The sequence below is a fragment of the Aotus nancymaae genome, unplaced genomic scaffold, assembly GCF_030222135.1.
Source record: "Aotus nancymaae isolate 86718 unplaced genomic scaffold, 86718_ANA_hifiasm-v0.15.2.pri h1tg000033l, whole genome shotgun sequence".
Classification (NCBI taxonomy): domain Eukaryota; kingdom Metazoa; phylum Chordata; class Mammalia; order Primates; family Aotidae; genus Aotus; species Aotus nancymaae.
The window spans coordinates 55,575,717-55,589,739 of record NW_026988447.1 but is presented as its reverse complement, the minus strand read 5'-3'; the positions used below and the strand labels follow the sequence as shown (position 1 = coordinate 55,589,739).

The 14,023-nt window shown below is 36.1% G+C and overlaps 1 protein-coding gene across 10 annotated transcripts in view; it reads right to left on the bottom strand.

Moving 5' to 3' along the window:
• CFI (complement factor I) overlaps window positions 1–14,023 on the bottom strand; it is a 57,686-nt gene that overhangs the window by 42,334 nt on the left and 1,329 nt on the right. For 8 of the 10 annotated variants that reach the window (XM_064384003.1, XM_064384004.1, XM_064384007.1 and 5 more), the window contains exon 1: window positions 9,454–9,551. The exons of the other annotated variants lie outside the window; for them this stretch is intronic. In XM_064384003.1, the coding sequence (XP_064240073.1) occupies window positions 9,454–9,540 (87 nt within the window). In that variant the 5' untranslated portion in view covers window positions 9,541–9,551. Of the gene's footprint in view, window positions 1–9,453; window positions 9,552–14,023 lie in introns of those variants that run through there. 10 annotated transcript variants of the gene reach the window in all.

Genomic DNA, 14,023 nt, shown 5'->3' with positions numbered 1-14,023 from the left:
TTTTATCTGGAATATGACTGGCAAAAATTGCTTGTCTACTGACTAATGGCAAGTCTAGTATATTTGTCACACAGCACAGACACTTTTAAAACATCCTCATACCAGAAATTATTTTAGCAAAAATCATAAAATGAAAGGAATAATGAATTATGAAGACAATGCAAACAGTGAATATGTTAAAATGGAAATTCAGATACATAATCAAATCTGTAAACTTTTTAAAAATTAAATTTAAAATACATATTACAGTACGAACAGCATCCAACAAGGCAAAATTCATAATATTTGACATTTCATACAAAATAGTAGGGCATGCAGAGAAATCATAAAATATGACCCATGATAAGGAGAAAAAAACAGGCAATTGAAACTTACCTAGAATTCAAAAACAGATGTTAGCATTAACAGGCAAAGAGATTTAAAAAGTTATTATAACTGTATTCCACATGTTCAAAAATAGAGACACAGATGATATAAAAAGATCTAAACTGAACTTCTAGGGAGCAAAACTACAATACATTTGATGAAACCAGAAACAAATAAGACATTGCAGAAGAAAAGACTGGGAAACTTAAAGACATATCAGTGGAAATGATCTACAATAAAATTTAAAAAAATAAAAAAATTGGCCGGGCGCAGTGGCTCATGCCTGTAATCCCAGCACTTTGGGAGGCTGAGGTGGGGAGATTGCAAGGTCAGGAGTTTGAGACCAGCATAGCCAATATGATGAAACCCCATCTCTATTAAAAATACAAAAAACTAGCTAGAAGTGGTGATGTGTGCCTGTAATCCCAGCTACTCTGGAGGCTGAGGCAGGAGAATCACTTGAACCCAGGAGGTGGAGGTTGTGAGCAGAGATCATGCCATTGTACTCCAGCCTGGGTGATAGAGCAAGACTGTCTCAAAAAAAAAAAAAAAAAATAAAGAATAGAGTATAAATGAACTGTGGGGCAACTTCTAGTAGGTCTGAAATTGGAGTCTCCAAAAAAAGAGGACAAAATGAGGGAACAAAAACTATATTTGAAGAAATAATGACTGAAATTTATCCAAATTTGAGAAAGTTATAAACACACAGACCCAACAAATGGGGAATGAACCCTAAGCAGGAGAAACATGAAGGAAATTCCACCAAATACATCATATGCAAATTACTCAGAAACCAAAAACGAAAAGAAAATCTCCAGAAGAGTCAAATAAAAAAGACAGACTATGTACAGGGAAACAAAGATGAGTATGACATTTCTCATTAATAATGCAAATGAGAAGATGATGCAGCAACATTTTTAAAGTCCTGAAAGAGAATACTGGCAACCTATAATTCTATACCCAGCAAAAATATCATTCAAAAACTTAGGCAAAAGAATAACCTTTTAAGACACACAAAAGCTGAAAGAATTAGCCAGCAGCATATCTGCACAAGAAAATTTTTCTTAAATTCTTTCAAGCAGAAGGAAAATTATCACAGAGGGAAATCTGGATCTACACAAATAAATTAAGGATACTGGAAATCTTTGGGAGTTTTTGATACGGTGTGAAGATAGCCTTTATCTCTATTTTGCAACTTTTCATGTGGTATCTTTGACTTTGGTATTACGGTAATACTGGCCTGACAGAATGCATAGGAAGGTCTTCTACCTTTTGAAAGTGTTTGAGAAAAATTAGTATTAATTCTCTTTCTATGTTTGGTAGAATTCACTAGTGAAGCCATTTGGTTATAGATAGTTCCCTTTTGGGAAATTTTAAAATTACTGACTTAATACCTTCACTGTTCAGATCTTCTATTACTTCTTTAATTAGTTTTGTGTGATTTGTGTGTTTCTAGGAATTTATTAATTTATCTAGGTTATCTAATTTGCTGACATATAGTTGCTCATAGCATTCTCTTTTTTTTTTTTGAGATGGAGTTTCGCTCTTGTTGCCCAGGTGGAGTGCAATGGTGAGATCTCAGGTCGCACAATCTCTGCCTCCCAGGTTCAAGTGAGTCTCCTGCCTCAGCCTCTTGAATAGCTGGGAAAACAAGCATGTGCCACGATGCCTGGCTAATTGTATTTTTGGTAGAGATGGGGTTTCTCCACATTGATCAGGCTGGTCCTGAACGCCTGACCTCAGGTGATTTGCCCACCTTGGCCTTCCAAAGTGATTACAAGCGTGAGCCACCAAGCCTGGCTGCGTTCTCTGATCATTCTATTTCTGTAAGAACAGTAGTAGTATTTACAATTTCACTTCTAATTTTGGTTATTTGTATCTTCTCTTTTTTTCCTTTTTCAGTTTAGCTAAGGTCTGACAATTTTGTGGCTATTTCCAAAGAACCAACTTGTGATTTCACTGATTCTACTGTCTTACTATATATTTTTTGTCTCTAATCTTTATTATTTCACTTCTTCTGCTAGCTTTGAGTTTAGTTTGCTCTTCCCTTTTTCTAAAGAAGTTGTGCTTCTTAAGTTGTAAAGTTAGGTTATGAATTTGAGATCTTTACTCTCTTTTAAAACTTTTAAGTTCAGAACTACATGTGCAGGTTTGTTATATATGTAAACTTGTGTCATGGGGGTCTGTTGTGTAGATTATTCTATCACCCAGGTATTAAGCCTAGTACCCATTAGTTATTCTTCCTGATGCTCTTCCTCCTTCCACCCTCCATCTTCTGATAGGCCCCAGTGTGTGTTGTTCCCTCTATGTGTCCATGTGTTCTCATAATTTAGCCTCCACTTATAAATGAGAATATGTGGTATTTGGTTTTCTGTTCCTGTGTTTGTTTATTGAGGAAATGGCCTCTAGCTCCATCCATGTTCCTGCAAAGGATGTAATCTTGTTCTTTTTTATGGCTGAATAGTATTCCATGGTGTATATATACCACATTTTCTTTATCCAGTCTACCATTGATGGGCATTTAAGGTGATTCCATGTCTTTGCTATTGTGAATAGCACTGCAATGAACATATGTGTGCATGCATCTTTATGATAGAACAATTTGTTTCCTTTAGGTATATACCCAGTAGTGGGACTGCTGAGTTAAATGGAATTTCTCTTTTTAGGTCTTTGAGGAATTGCCAGATTGTGTTCCACAACGGTTAAGCTAATTTACACTACCACTAAATATGTATAAGCATTCCTTTTTCTCCACAACCTCACCAGCATCTGTTATTTTTTGACTTTTTAATAGTAGCCATTCTGACTGGTGTGAGATGGTATTTCACTGTGGTTTTGATTTGCATTTCTCTAATGACTATTGATGTTGGGCTTTTTTCCATATGATTGTTGGTGCACATAAGTCTTCTTTTGGAAAGTGTCTGCTCATGTCCTTTGCCCAGTTTTTAATGTTTTTTTTTCTTGTAAATTAGTTGAAGTTCCTTATAGACACTAGATATTAGACCTTTGTGAGATGCATAGTTTGCAAAAATTTTCTCCCACTTTGTAGGTTGTCTGTTCACTCTGTTGATAATTTCTTTTGCTGTGCAGAAGCTCTTTAGATTAATTTCATCCCATTTGTAAATTTTTGCTTTTGTTGTGATTGCTTTTGGTATCTTTGTCATGAAATCTTTGCTCATTCCTATGTCCAGAATAATATTGTCTAGGTTGTCTTCCAGGATTTTCATAGTTTTGGGTATTACATTTAATTTTTTAAATGTATCTTGAGTTAATTTTTGTATATGGTCTAAGGAAGGGGTTCCAGTTTCAACTTTCTGCATATGGCTAGCCAGTTATCCAAGCGCCATTTATTGAATAGGGACTCCTTTTCCCATTGCTTCTTTTTATCAGATCTGTAGAAGATCAGATAGTTATAGGTGTGCAGTCTTATTTCTGGGCTCTCTATTCTTTTTTAATGTAGGCATTTACTGCTATACATTTCTCTTTAATGCTGCATATCATATGTTTTGGCATGTTGTGTTTTGTTTTCATTTATCTCTAAGTATTCACAATTTCCTTTGTGATTTCTTATTTGACCATTAGTGGCTTAAGAATGTGTTGTTTAATTTCTACATATTTGTAAATTTTCCAATTTTCTTTCTGTTATTGGTTCCAGTCTTATTCCATTGTGGTTAGAGAAGCTATTTTGTATAATTTCAATATTTTTAAAACATATTGACTCGTTTTGTGACAAAAAGTCTTACATGGTCCATCTTAGAAATTGTTCCACATGCACTTGAGAAAAATGTGTACTCTGCTATTATTGAGTGCAGAGTTACATATATGTCTAGTTATTAGGTCTACTGGGCTTAAAGTACTGTTCAAGTTCTCTATTCCTTATTGACCTTCTATTCACTATAAAAGATGGAGTATTTAAGTATCCAACCAATATTATATTCTTGTCTATTTCTGGTCAGGCATGGTGGCTCATGCCCGCAATCTCAGAACTTTGGGAGGCTAAGGGCAGATCATCTGAGGTCAGGAGTTCAAGACTAGCCTGTGCAACATAGTGAAACCCTGTCTCTACTAAAAATACAAAAATTAGCCGGGGGTAGTGGTGCATGCCTGTAATCCCAGCTACTTGGGAGGCTGAGGCATGAGAATCACTTGAACCAGTTGCAGTGAACTGAGATCATGCCACTACACTCCAGCCTGGACAACTCCATCTCAAAAAAAACAAAACAAAACAAAACAAAAAAATGAATTGTCTATTTCTCTCTTCTATTCTGTCCCTTTTTGTTCGTATCTTTTGGGGCTCCATTGTTTAGTGTATAATGTTTGTAATTGTTATGTATTCCTGATGAACTGGTCCTTTCATTAATATATCATGTAATTTATCTCTTGTAACAGTTTTTGATTTAAGGTCTATTTTGTCTGGTATTAGTATAGCCAGTTTAGCTCTTTTTGTTTGCTATTTGCACATAATATCTTTTCCATTCTTTATTTCTTTGGACCTAAAGGGAGCCTCTTTAGACACCATATAGTTGAATCATAATTTTTAAAAAATTGATTCTGCCAATATCTGTCTTTTGATATTAGAATTTAATCCATTTTCATTTAAAGTAATTGCTGATAAGAAAGGGCTTACTCTTCTATTTGCTGTTTGTTTATTACATGTCTTTTAACTGTTTTGTTTCCCATTTTCTCCATTACTGCCCTTTTTCGTGTTTAGTTGATTTTTTTGTAATCAACTCTTTTGGTTCCCTTTTTATATTTCTTTCTGTATATATATTTTTAGATATTTTCTTTTTGAGTACTATGAAGATTACAATTGTAATTACATTTGTAATTATAATAGTAATTACATTTATAATAATCTAGTTTGAATTGATAACAACTTAGCTTCAAGAGCATACAAAACTCTGTTCCTATACTGCTCCATCCCCTCTTTCATGTCATTATTGTCATATGTTACCTCTTTATATATTGTGCACTGTTAACATAGATTTATAATAATTTTTTACAGTTGTCTTTAACTCATGTGGGAAAGAAAAAGAAGAGATACAAACCAAAATAATATAATACTGGCTTTTATATTTACCTATGTGTTACCTTTATTGAGGTTATTTCTTCATATTACTTCAAGTAACTGCCAAGTGTCCTTTCACTTCAGTATGTAGGGTTCTCTGACTTGTACTGCACTTCTTTAGTTTAATTTAATTTTATTTTAGAGATGATCTCAGTCTGTTGCCCAAGTTTGAATCAAGTGGTGTAGTCAGAGCTCACTGCAGCTTTGCACTCCTGAGCTTCCGTGATTCTCCCACCTCAGCCTCCTGAGTAACTGAGACTACAGATACATGCCACCACATATCACTAATTTTATTTTTTATAGAGATGGGCTCTTGCTGTGCTTTCCAGGCTAGTCTTCAACTCCTGGGCTCAAGCAGTCCTCCTGCCTCATTCTCCTAAAGTGCTGGGGATTATAGGCAATGAGCCACCACATCTAGTCATTTGTAGTGCATTTCTTGTACATCTATTAGCAGCGATCTCCCTCAGCTTCTATTTATCTGTGAATTTCTTCATTTCTCCTTCATTTCTGAAGGATAGTTTTGCCAGATGTAGAATTCTTGGTTGACAGTTTTTTTACTTTCAACAAATAAAACTGTCATCTTACTCCCTTCTGACCTCCAGGGTTTCTGATGAGAAAGCTGCTGCTAATCTTATGGACAATTTCATGACTATGTTGTTTTCAAGACTTTCTTCATCCTTGGTTTTGACAATTGGTGTTGAGATTCACTTGGGGTGGTTGGCAAAATGTTACAGAAAATATTTAGGGAAAGTTATAGATTATATAGATTATGGTCTCAAACCTTTTGGAAGGCAGAAAGGTTTTATTAAGTTATGGAGAAGATAGAGACGAGGCTTTCCCAGTTAAGTCTATTTACCCCACATCCCTTTGTCTCCTAACTGTTTACTCATATAAACTTTGTGCTGGATGGCTCTCTCAGTGGGAGATCAAAGGGGAATTACCTGTTAAAAGAAGTGTTTACTCTGGGCCCAGAACCAAAGCTTTTATCATTCATATAACCACTCTTTTAACCATGTGTGTGTTAACTTTGAACCTCTGTTATGTATAAAAGTGTGGATGAACAGGAAGTCTGGTTCAATTGGTTGCATTTCGCCCTCTGAAAGCAGCCAATGGCCATCTGTATCCCACTTGAATCACTGTAATGGTGTGAAGGTGCATTCATTCATTCATTCGTTGTTGGTCAGGGTCTGCAGGTCAGACTTCCGCAGGTGGTGACCCACATCTCAGGTGGTGACCCCAATGTGATCGAGGCCACAAATTGGATTATAATGTGTCTTGGTTTGGACTTTTTTGTTTATCCTTCTTGGATTGCATTGAGCTTTTTGAATGTGGACAGCCATGCATTTGAGCAAAATGTGGCAAGTTTTCAGCCATTATTTCTTTATATGTTCTCTCCTACTTTCTCATTCCTCCTTCTTGGATTCCCATTATGCATATTTTGGTATGCTAGATGGTGTCCCACAAGTCTCATAGGCTCTGTTTAGTCTTTGCTTTCCTTTTTTCTTTCTGCTCCTCATACTGGATAATTAATTAAATGACTGATCTTTAAGTCTGTTGACTATTTCTTCTGCCCGCTCAAATCTACCGAACCCTATTAGTAAAATTTTCATGTTTGTTATTGTGCTTTTAAACTCCAGAAATTTTGTCTGGTTCCTTTTAAAAATTTCTCTTTGTTGGCAAAGCATAGTGGCTCACACCTGTACTCCTAGCACTTCAGGAGGCTGAAGTAGGTGGATCACTTGAGGTCAGGAGTTCAAAACCAGCCTGGCCAACATGGTGAAACCCAATCTCTGCTAAAAAAAACCAAAAATTAGCCAGGTATAGTTCTAGGCACCTGTAATTCTAGCTATTGGGGGGCTGAAGCAGGAGAATTGCTTGAACCTGAGAGGCAGAGGTTGCAGTAAGTCAAGACTGTGCTGGCACTCCAGCTTGGGTGACAGAGCAAGACTCTGTCTCAAAAAAAAAAAAAAATATATATATATATATACACTAATATTCTATATTTGTCTATACATTATTCTCAGGGTTTCCTGTAGCTCTAAACACATTTAAGACAGTTGAAGATGTGATATTGGCAAGATGGTGGAACAAAATGTCCCAGCACTTGTCTTCCCACAGAAACACCAATGTAACAACCATCTATGAATAAAAATACCTTTATGAGAGCTCCAGAATCAAGGTGAGAGGTTACAGCATGCGAGTTGAACAAAGATATGAGAAAATATTGAAAGGATAAGAAAACAAGTTTCACTTTATAGAGTCACCCCTTGCCCTACACAGCATACACAATGCTGAAAGAGATTCCTTTGGATCATGAGCTCTTCTGTGGGGGGAAAAGAGAGCAAGCCTGACCCTGGACACTGGCATCAAGACTGACTGGCCATCTACCCAGTGACCATGGCACCAAGCCTGCCCATGGACTGCAGCACTGGGCCCACTGACAGACCCAGGTACCAGGTCCACCCACATGGTCTCAAGCAACAGGCCATTCACACAGGCCCCACCAGTTGGCCAACCCAGAATCTCTGGCTGGGCTGACTGGTGAAAGGCTTTTTCTGCCAAAGTCAGTTTATTCTGTGAAAACTGAAAGAGGTGGCTGCTTCTTCAAACATGCAGACACTGATACAGACTACAGGATTATGAAGAAAAAATACACCATCCAAGGAACAAATAAAGCTCCAATAAGTGACTCTAAAGAACTGGAGACCTATAAATTGCTTGACAAAGAATTCAAAGTAACATCTTAAAGAAGCTTGAAGAGCTGTAAGAGAACACAGATAAACTACTACACAAAATTAGGGGAAAATAATTCATGAACAAAATGAGATATTCAACAAACATATAGATAACATAAAAAAGAATTAAAGAGAAATTTTGGAGGTAAAAAGAATACAATAACGGAACTGAAAAATTCAATAGAGAGCTTGAACACCATACTTAGTCAAATAGAAGAGAGAATCAGTGAACTCAAAGACCAGTTATTTGAAATTATACAGTCAAAGGAACAAAAAGAAAAAAAGAATTAAAAAGTATAAAAAAAGATTACAGGACTCATAGGATACCATCAAGCAAACCAGTGTATGCATTATGTTATTTATAGAAGGAGAAGAGAAAGGGAAATGGAAAGAAAGTTTATTTGAATTAACAATGCCTGAAAACATCTCAAATCTAGGGAAGGAAATGGACATCTGGATTCATGAGGGCTGAAAAGATCACAAAGTGATTGAACTTAAAAAAGTCCATACTGAGACACGTTATAATTTTTTTTTTTTTTTTTTTTTTTTTTTTTGAGACGGAGTTTCACTCTTGATACCCAGGCTGGAGCGCAATGGCGCGATCTCGGCTCACCGCAATCTCCGCCTCCTGGGTTCAGGCAATTCTCCTGCCTCAGCCTCCTGACACGTTATAATTAAATCATCAAATGTCAAAGACCAAAAGATAATTTTGAAAAAAAGAGAAAAACAACTTGTCATATACAAAGAAATCCCTATGAAACTATCAGTGGATTTATTCTTTAAATTTCTTCTTCTTCAGAAACCTTGCAGGCAAGGAAAGAGTTCAATGATATATTCAAAGTGCTGAAAGAAAAAAACAAAAAAACCCCAAAACCACTGCCAACCAAGAAAATTACACCCAGAAAAACTATCCTCTAAAAATGAGAGATAAAAACTTTCCCCAATAAACCAAAACAGGAAATACATCAACTGCCTTACAAGAAATGATAAAAGGTTTTATTCAAGTTGAAATGAAAAGATGGTAGGCAGCAACATTAAAGCTGCAGGATATAAAATCAATATACAAAAATCAGTTGTGTTTCTATACAACAATAATGAACTATCCCAGAAGGAAATTAAGGAAACCATCTCAGGCCAAGTGTGGCAGCTCATGCCTATATCCCAGTGCTTTGAGAGGCAAAGGTGGGAGGATCCCTTGAGGCCAGAAGTCGAGACCAGTCTGGGCAACATAGTAAGGTCCTAATGCCACAAAAAATCAAATTAGTTGGGCATGGTAGAGTGCACCTTTGGGTCATAGTTACTTGAGAGGCTGGGGTAGGAAGATCGCTTGAGCACAGGAGGCCAAGACTGCAGTGAGCTATAATTTGTCATTGCATTTCCACCTGCAAAACAACGCAAAACCCTGTCTTTAACAAAACAAAATGAAACTAAACAAAATAATCTCATTTACAATAGCAGTTACAAGAATAAAGTACTTATAGGTAAATTTAACCAATGAGGTGAAAAACTGGTACCCTGAAAACTGTTAAACACTGATGAAAGAAATTAAGGTAGGCACAAATAAATGGCAAGACAACTCACATTCTTTCACTGAAAGAATATTGTTAAAATGTTTATCCTATCACAAATAATCTACAGATTCAATACAATCCCTATCAAAATCCCAAAGGCATTTTTTTTACAGAAATAGAAAAAATAATTCTAAAATGCCTATGGAATTTCAAAAGACACCAAAGAACCAAAACAGTTTTTTAAGCGAGAACAAAGCCAGAGGTATCACACTTCCTGATTTCAAAAAATGTCACAAAGCTGCAGTAATAAAAACAATATTATACTCTCATAAAAACAGACATATAGACTTATGGAACAAAACAGAAAGTTCAGAGATACATCCCTGCATAGATAGTCAACTGCTCTTCAACAAGGGAACCAAGAATGTACAATGGGTGAAGGATAGTCTCTTCGATAAGTGGTAATGGGAAAACTGGAAATTCACATGCAAAAAATGAAATTGGACCCTATATTATTCACACAAAAATCAATTCAAAATGGATTAAAGACTTACATATAGACCTGAAATCATAAAACTTTTAGAATAAAACATAAAGAATAAGCTTCTTGACATTAGTCTTGGCAATAATTTATTGACTATAATGACAAAACCATAGCTAACAAAAGCAAAAATAGACAAGTGGCACTACATCAAGCTAAAAACCTTCTGCACAGCAAAGAATACAGTTAACAAAATGAAAAGACAACATATAGAATGGAAGAAAATATTTGCAAGCTATACATCTGGTAAGAGGTTATTATTTGTCTAAAATACATAGGGAATTCCTACAACTCAATAGTAAAAAACCAAATAGTCTGTTTTAAAAAGTAGACAAAGAGGTGAATAGACATTTCTTCAAAGAAGATATATAAATGGTCAATAGGTACTAGAAAATGTATTCTACATCACTAACCATTAGGGAAATGAAAATCAAAATCACATACCAGTTAGGATGGCTATTGTCAAAATAACCAAAGGTAACATATGTACATAAGGAGATGGAGAAAGGGAAATTCTCCTACAGTTGTGGAAGAATTGATAAAGAAAATGTGGTATATACATGCAATGAAATATTATTTGGCCTTAAAAAAGGAAACCCTGCCATTTGTGACAATATGGATGAAGCTACAGGACATTAATCTAAGTGAAACAAGGCAGGCACAGAAGGATAAATACCCTATAATACTACTTATATTAGGAATCTAAGATAGTCAAACTCATGGAGCCAGAGAATGGAATGGTGGTTGCCAAGGACTGGGCAAGAGGGAATCGGGGAGGTGTTAGTCAAAGGTATACATTTTCATTATGCAAGATGAATAACTCTTAGAGATCTACTCTACAGAATAGTGCCTATTGTTCATAATACTGTATTGTAGACTTAAAAATTTGCTAAGACTATAGTTTTTTTGTTAAGGTTGTTACATATACACAAAAAATAATAGAGGGTAAGAGGAAACTTTTGGAAGTGATGAATACGTTTATGGCATATATTGTAATATTTTCACAGACATATACTAATCTCCAAACTCATCAAGTTATGTACACTAAATATGTATAATTTATTATATGTCAATCATAACTCAATAAGGTGTTTTTTTTTTAAAGATCATTGATTAAGTCTTTGTTTAGAGAGCCCAAAGTTTGTGCTTCTTCTGGAACAGATTCTGTTCATTTCTTCTGTAAAGGGGCCATACTTTCTCACATCTTTGCATGCATCACACTTTTTGGTTGAAAACTGGACATTTTGACTATTATAGTAACTCTTGAAATCAGACTCTCCCTTCTGCTTGGAGTTTGTTTTTGTTGCTTGGTGTTTGATGACTTTTCTAAACTATTTTTGGTAAGTCTATTCTTTATCACATCTGGTCTTTGAAGTCTGTTTCTTTGGCTTATATTCGGCTAGTGCTTAGACAGAGATTTCCTTCAATGCAACAGGAGAGATGGAGAGAGAGAGGGGAGAGAGAGAGAGAGAGAGAGACCCAGCAAAACAAATCAAAACCTCTCCCAGTCTTTGCAGATTGTTTCTGCCCTAGGCACTTATCCAGGCCGTTTGCAACTCTACCTTAGCCTTCACTTCATACTTGCACTGAACCAAGACATCATCCAGAGGTGCAGGCTCAGAGTCTTCTGAGGTCTTTCTGAACATGTGTCCTGCCCTGAGCATGTATGTGGCTTCCTAAACTCCCCAATACACACAGGCATTTTTGAATGACCTAATTTCCCATAGGATCTCTCTCTGTTTTTCCCCATGCTTTGGTGTTCTGTTGTGTGCCTCCACTGTAATCCTTTAACCCAGACAGCTGAGATTGTTCATTAATCTTACAAGGACTGTGCTTTGTAATACTAATGCTTTTCTTCTCTGAGTTCTAGTTAGGTGAAACCAAGACAAGTGCCTGGGGTCTGTCCTTCAGGTAGGTCTTAGGGTAGAAAAGACAAACACGATTCTTTTTGAATAAGGTCTTCTCTGTTCTTTCCAGTGCTAAGGAACAGGTCCCTCCCTGAGTGAGAAACATGCACACCTATTCTTCAAGACCAATGCCAAATCAGGGAGAGTATGGGGCAAGGACACAAAGGACACACACAAAATGCCACAAAGCTTTTCTACCATTTTTAGTTGCCTGTTCCTTCATTCAACATTTGCTTAGGTGCTAGAAACCTTTGACTGTTTTCCAGAGTTCTAAAAAAACTTGGATCTGACAGCTTCTCTTTGGTTTTTGTGGAAGTGGATTTTTGGTTTTTCTGGATCTGCCTACTCTGCCATTTCTGCTGCCATCACTTGCCCTGCACACCCTCCTGTGTGCCACCCTTCCTTTCCAGGATGTTGTCATTCTGCTTAACATTACCCTAGTTCTTTCTCTTTAAAATGCCACCCTTATATGCCTGAGTTTGCAATAAAATTTTAGGGTAAAATAAAATTTAGGGTATCAATTGGGGGTTAAGTCACAGCACAATTATAGTAGGTAATTATGCTGACTGAAACATTTGGCTTCTGTTTTATTTATTTGAGACAGGATCTTGCTCTGTCACCCAGACTGGATTACAGTGGGATGATCATAGCCCCCTGCAGCCTCAAACTCCTGGGCTCAAGCAATCCTCTTGCCTCAGCCTTCTAAAGTACTGGGATTACATGTGTGAACCCCCAGACTTAGCCAGCTTCCTTGTTCTTGAACATCCTTTGGTTACTCTTACTATCAGAAGGTCCCAACAGCCACTCCCACTGTGCTGTGGGTTTCTTTTTCATCTTTTCTGAATCACCTAGTTCCCTTGTCTGAGTAGGTTCAGTAAAACCGCTTTTCTTATTTTACTATTCAGAACGACTTAATTCGATCTCACTGCCATCTATCCCAGTCATTGATATCATCTACCTTTGCATCAGTCCCTCAGGAGGTTCTGATTAAAAAACAAAAAATAAGGAAGGAGATACTTTTTATCCCTCAGGCAGAAATCTACCTCCAGCTCTTAAAAATTTATCCCAACTGCACATACTTCATTTAGTTTTGAAAACTTAGATTTGTTTTAAAACTATATGAACACTAATTATACTATCTGTAAGAGTAACCATTTAAAATGGTTACTTCTCAGCAAGCAGAATTTAAAAATTCCACTTTCTTTCATAAACAAATATTTTAAGTTCTGAAATTTTCATGAATTTGAGATTAACCCTTTTTTAAATGCTGTTTCTTAAAGCACTGAAGGCAACTTTGTTTTTGGAAGACTGTTCAATAAAAGAAAGAGGCTCTTCAGGAATGGAAAAGGGAGATGAAATATTTATTTTCAAAAAAGTAATTTTTCTAATTATAAAGTAATGTATATTCATTTTAAACAAAAAAAGAAAAAAAATTTTGAATTCTGAAATTGAGAAATGTATAAAATAGTATCACCAGTAATCTTATTAGCCAATGATAGCAACAATTAACTATTTGATACATGTACTGCAATATCTTTTAGTCATATATATAAGTAGGTATAAGTATGCATTTATGTATGTATGCATATAAACACACATATGCCTGTGTTTTTCTTCAATAAAAACAAAATTGTAGTAAGGACTTCATTTCAATAAATACGTCATTTCAATAGCTACATACTAGTTCAATTTTGGATATACAATAATTTAACCAGTGTCTTATTTTTATTTTTATTTTGAGACAGAGTCTCCCTCTGTCACCAGGCTGGAGTGCAGTGGCACGATCTCGGCTCACTGCAACTTCTGCCTCCCGGGTTCAAGCAATACTCCTGCCTCAGCCTCCCAAGTAGCTGGGACTACAGGCATGCACCACGAGGCCCAGCTATTTTTTATTT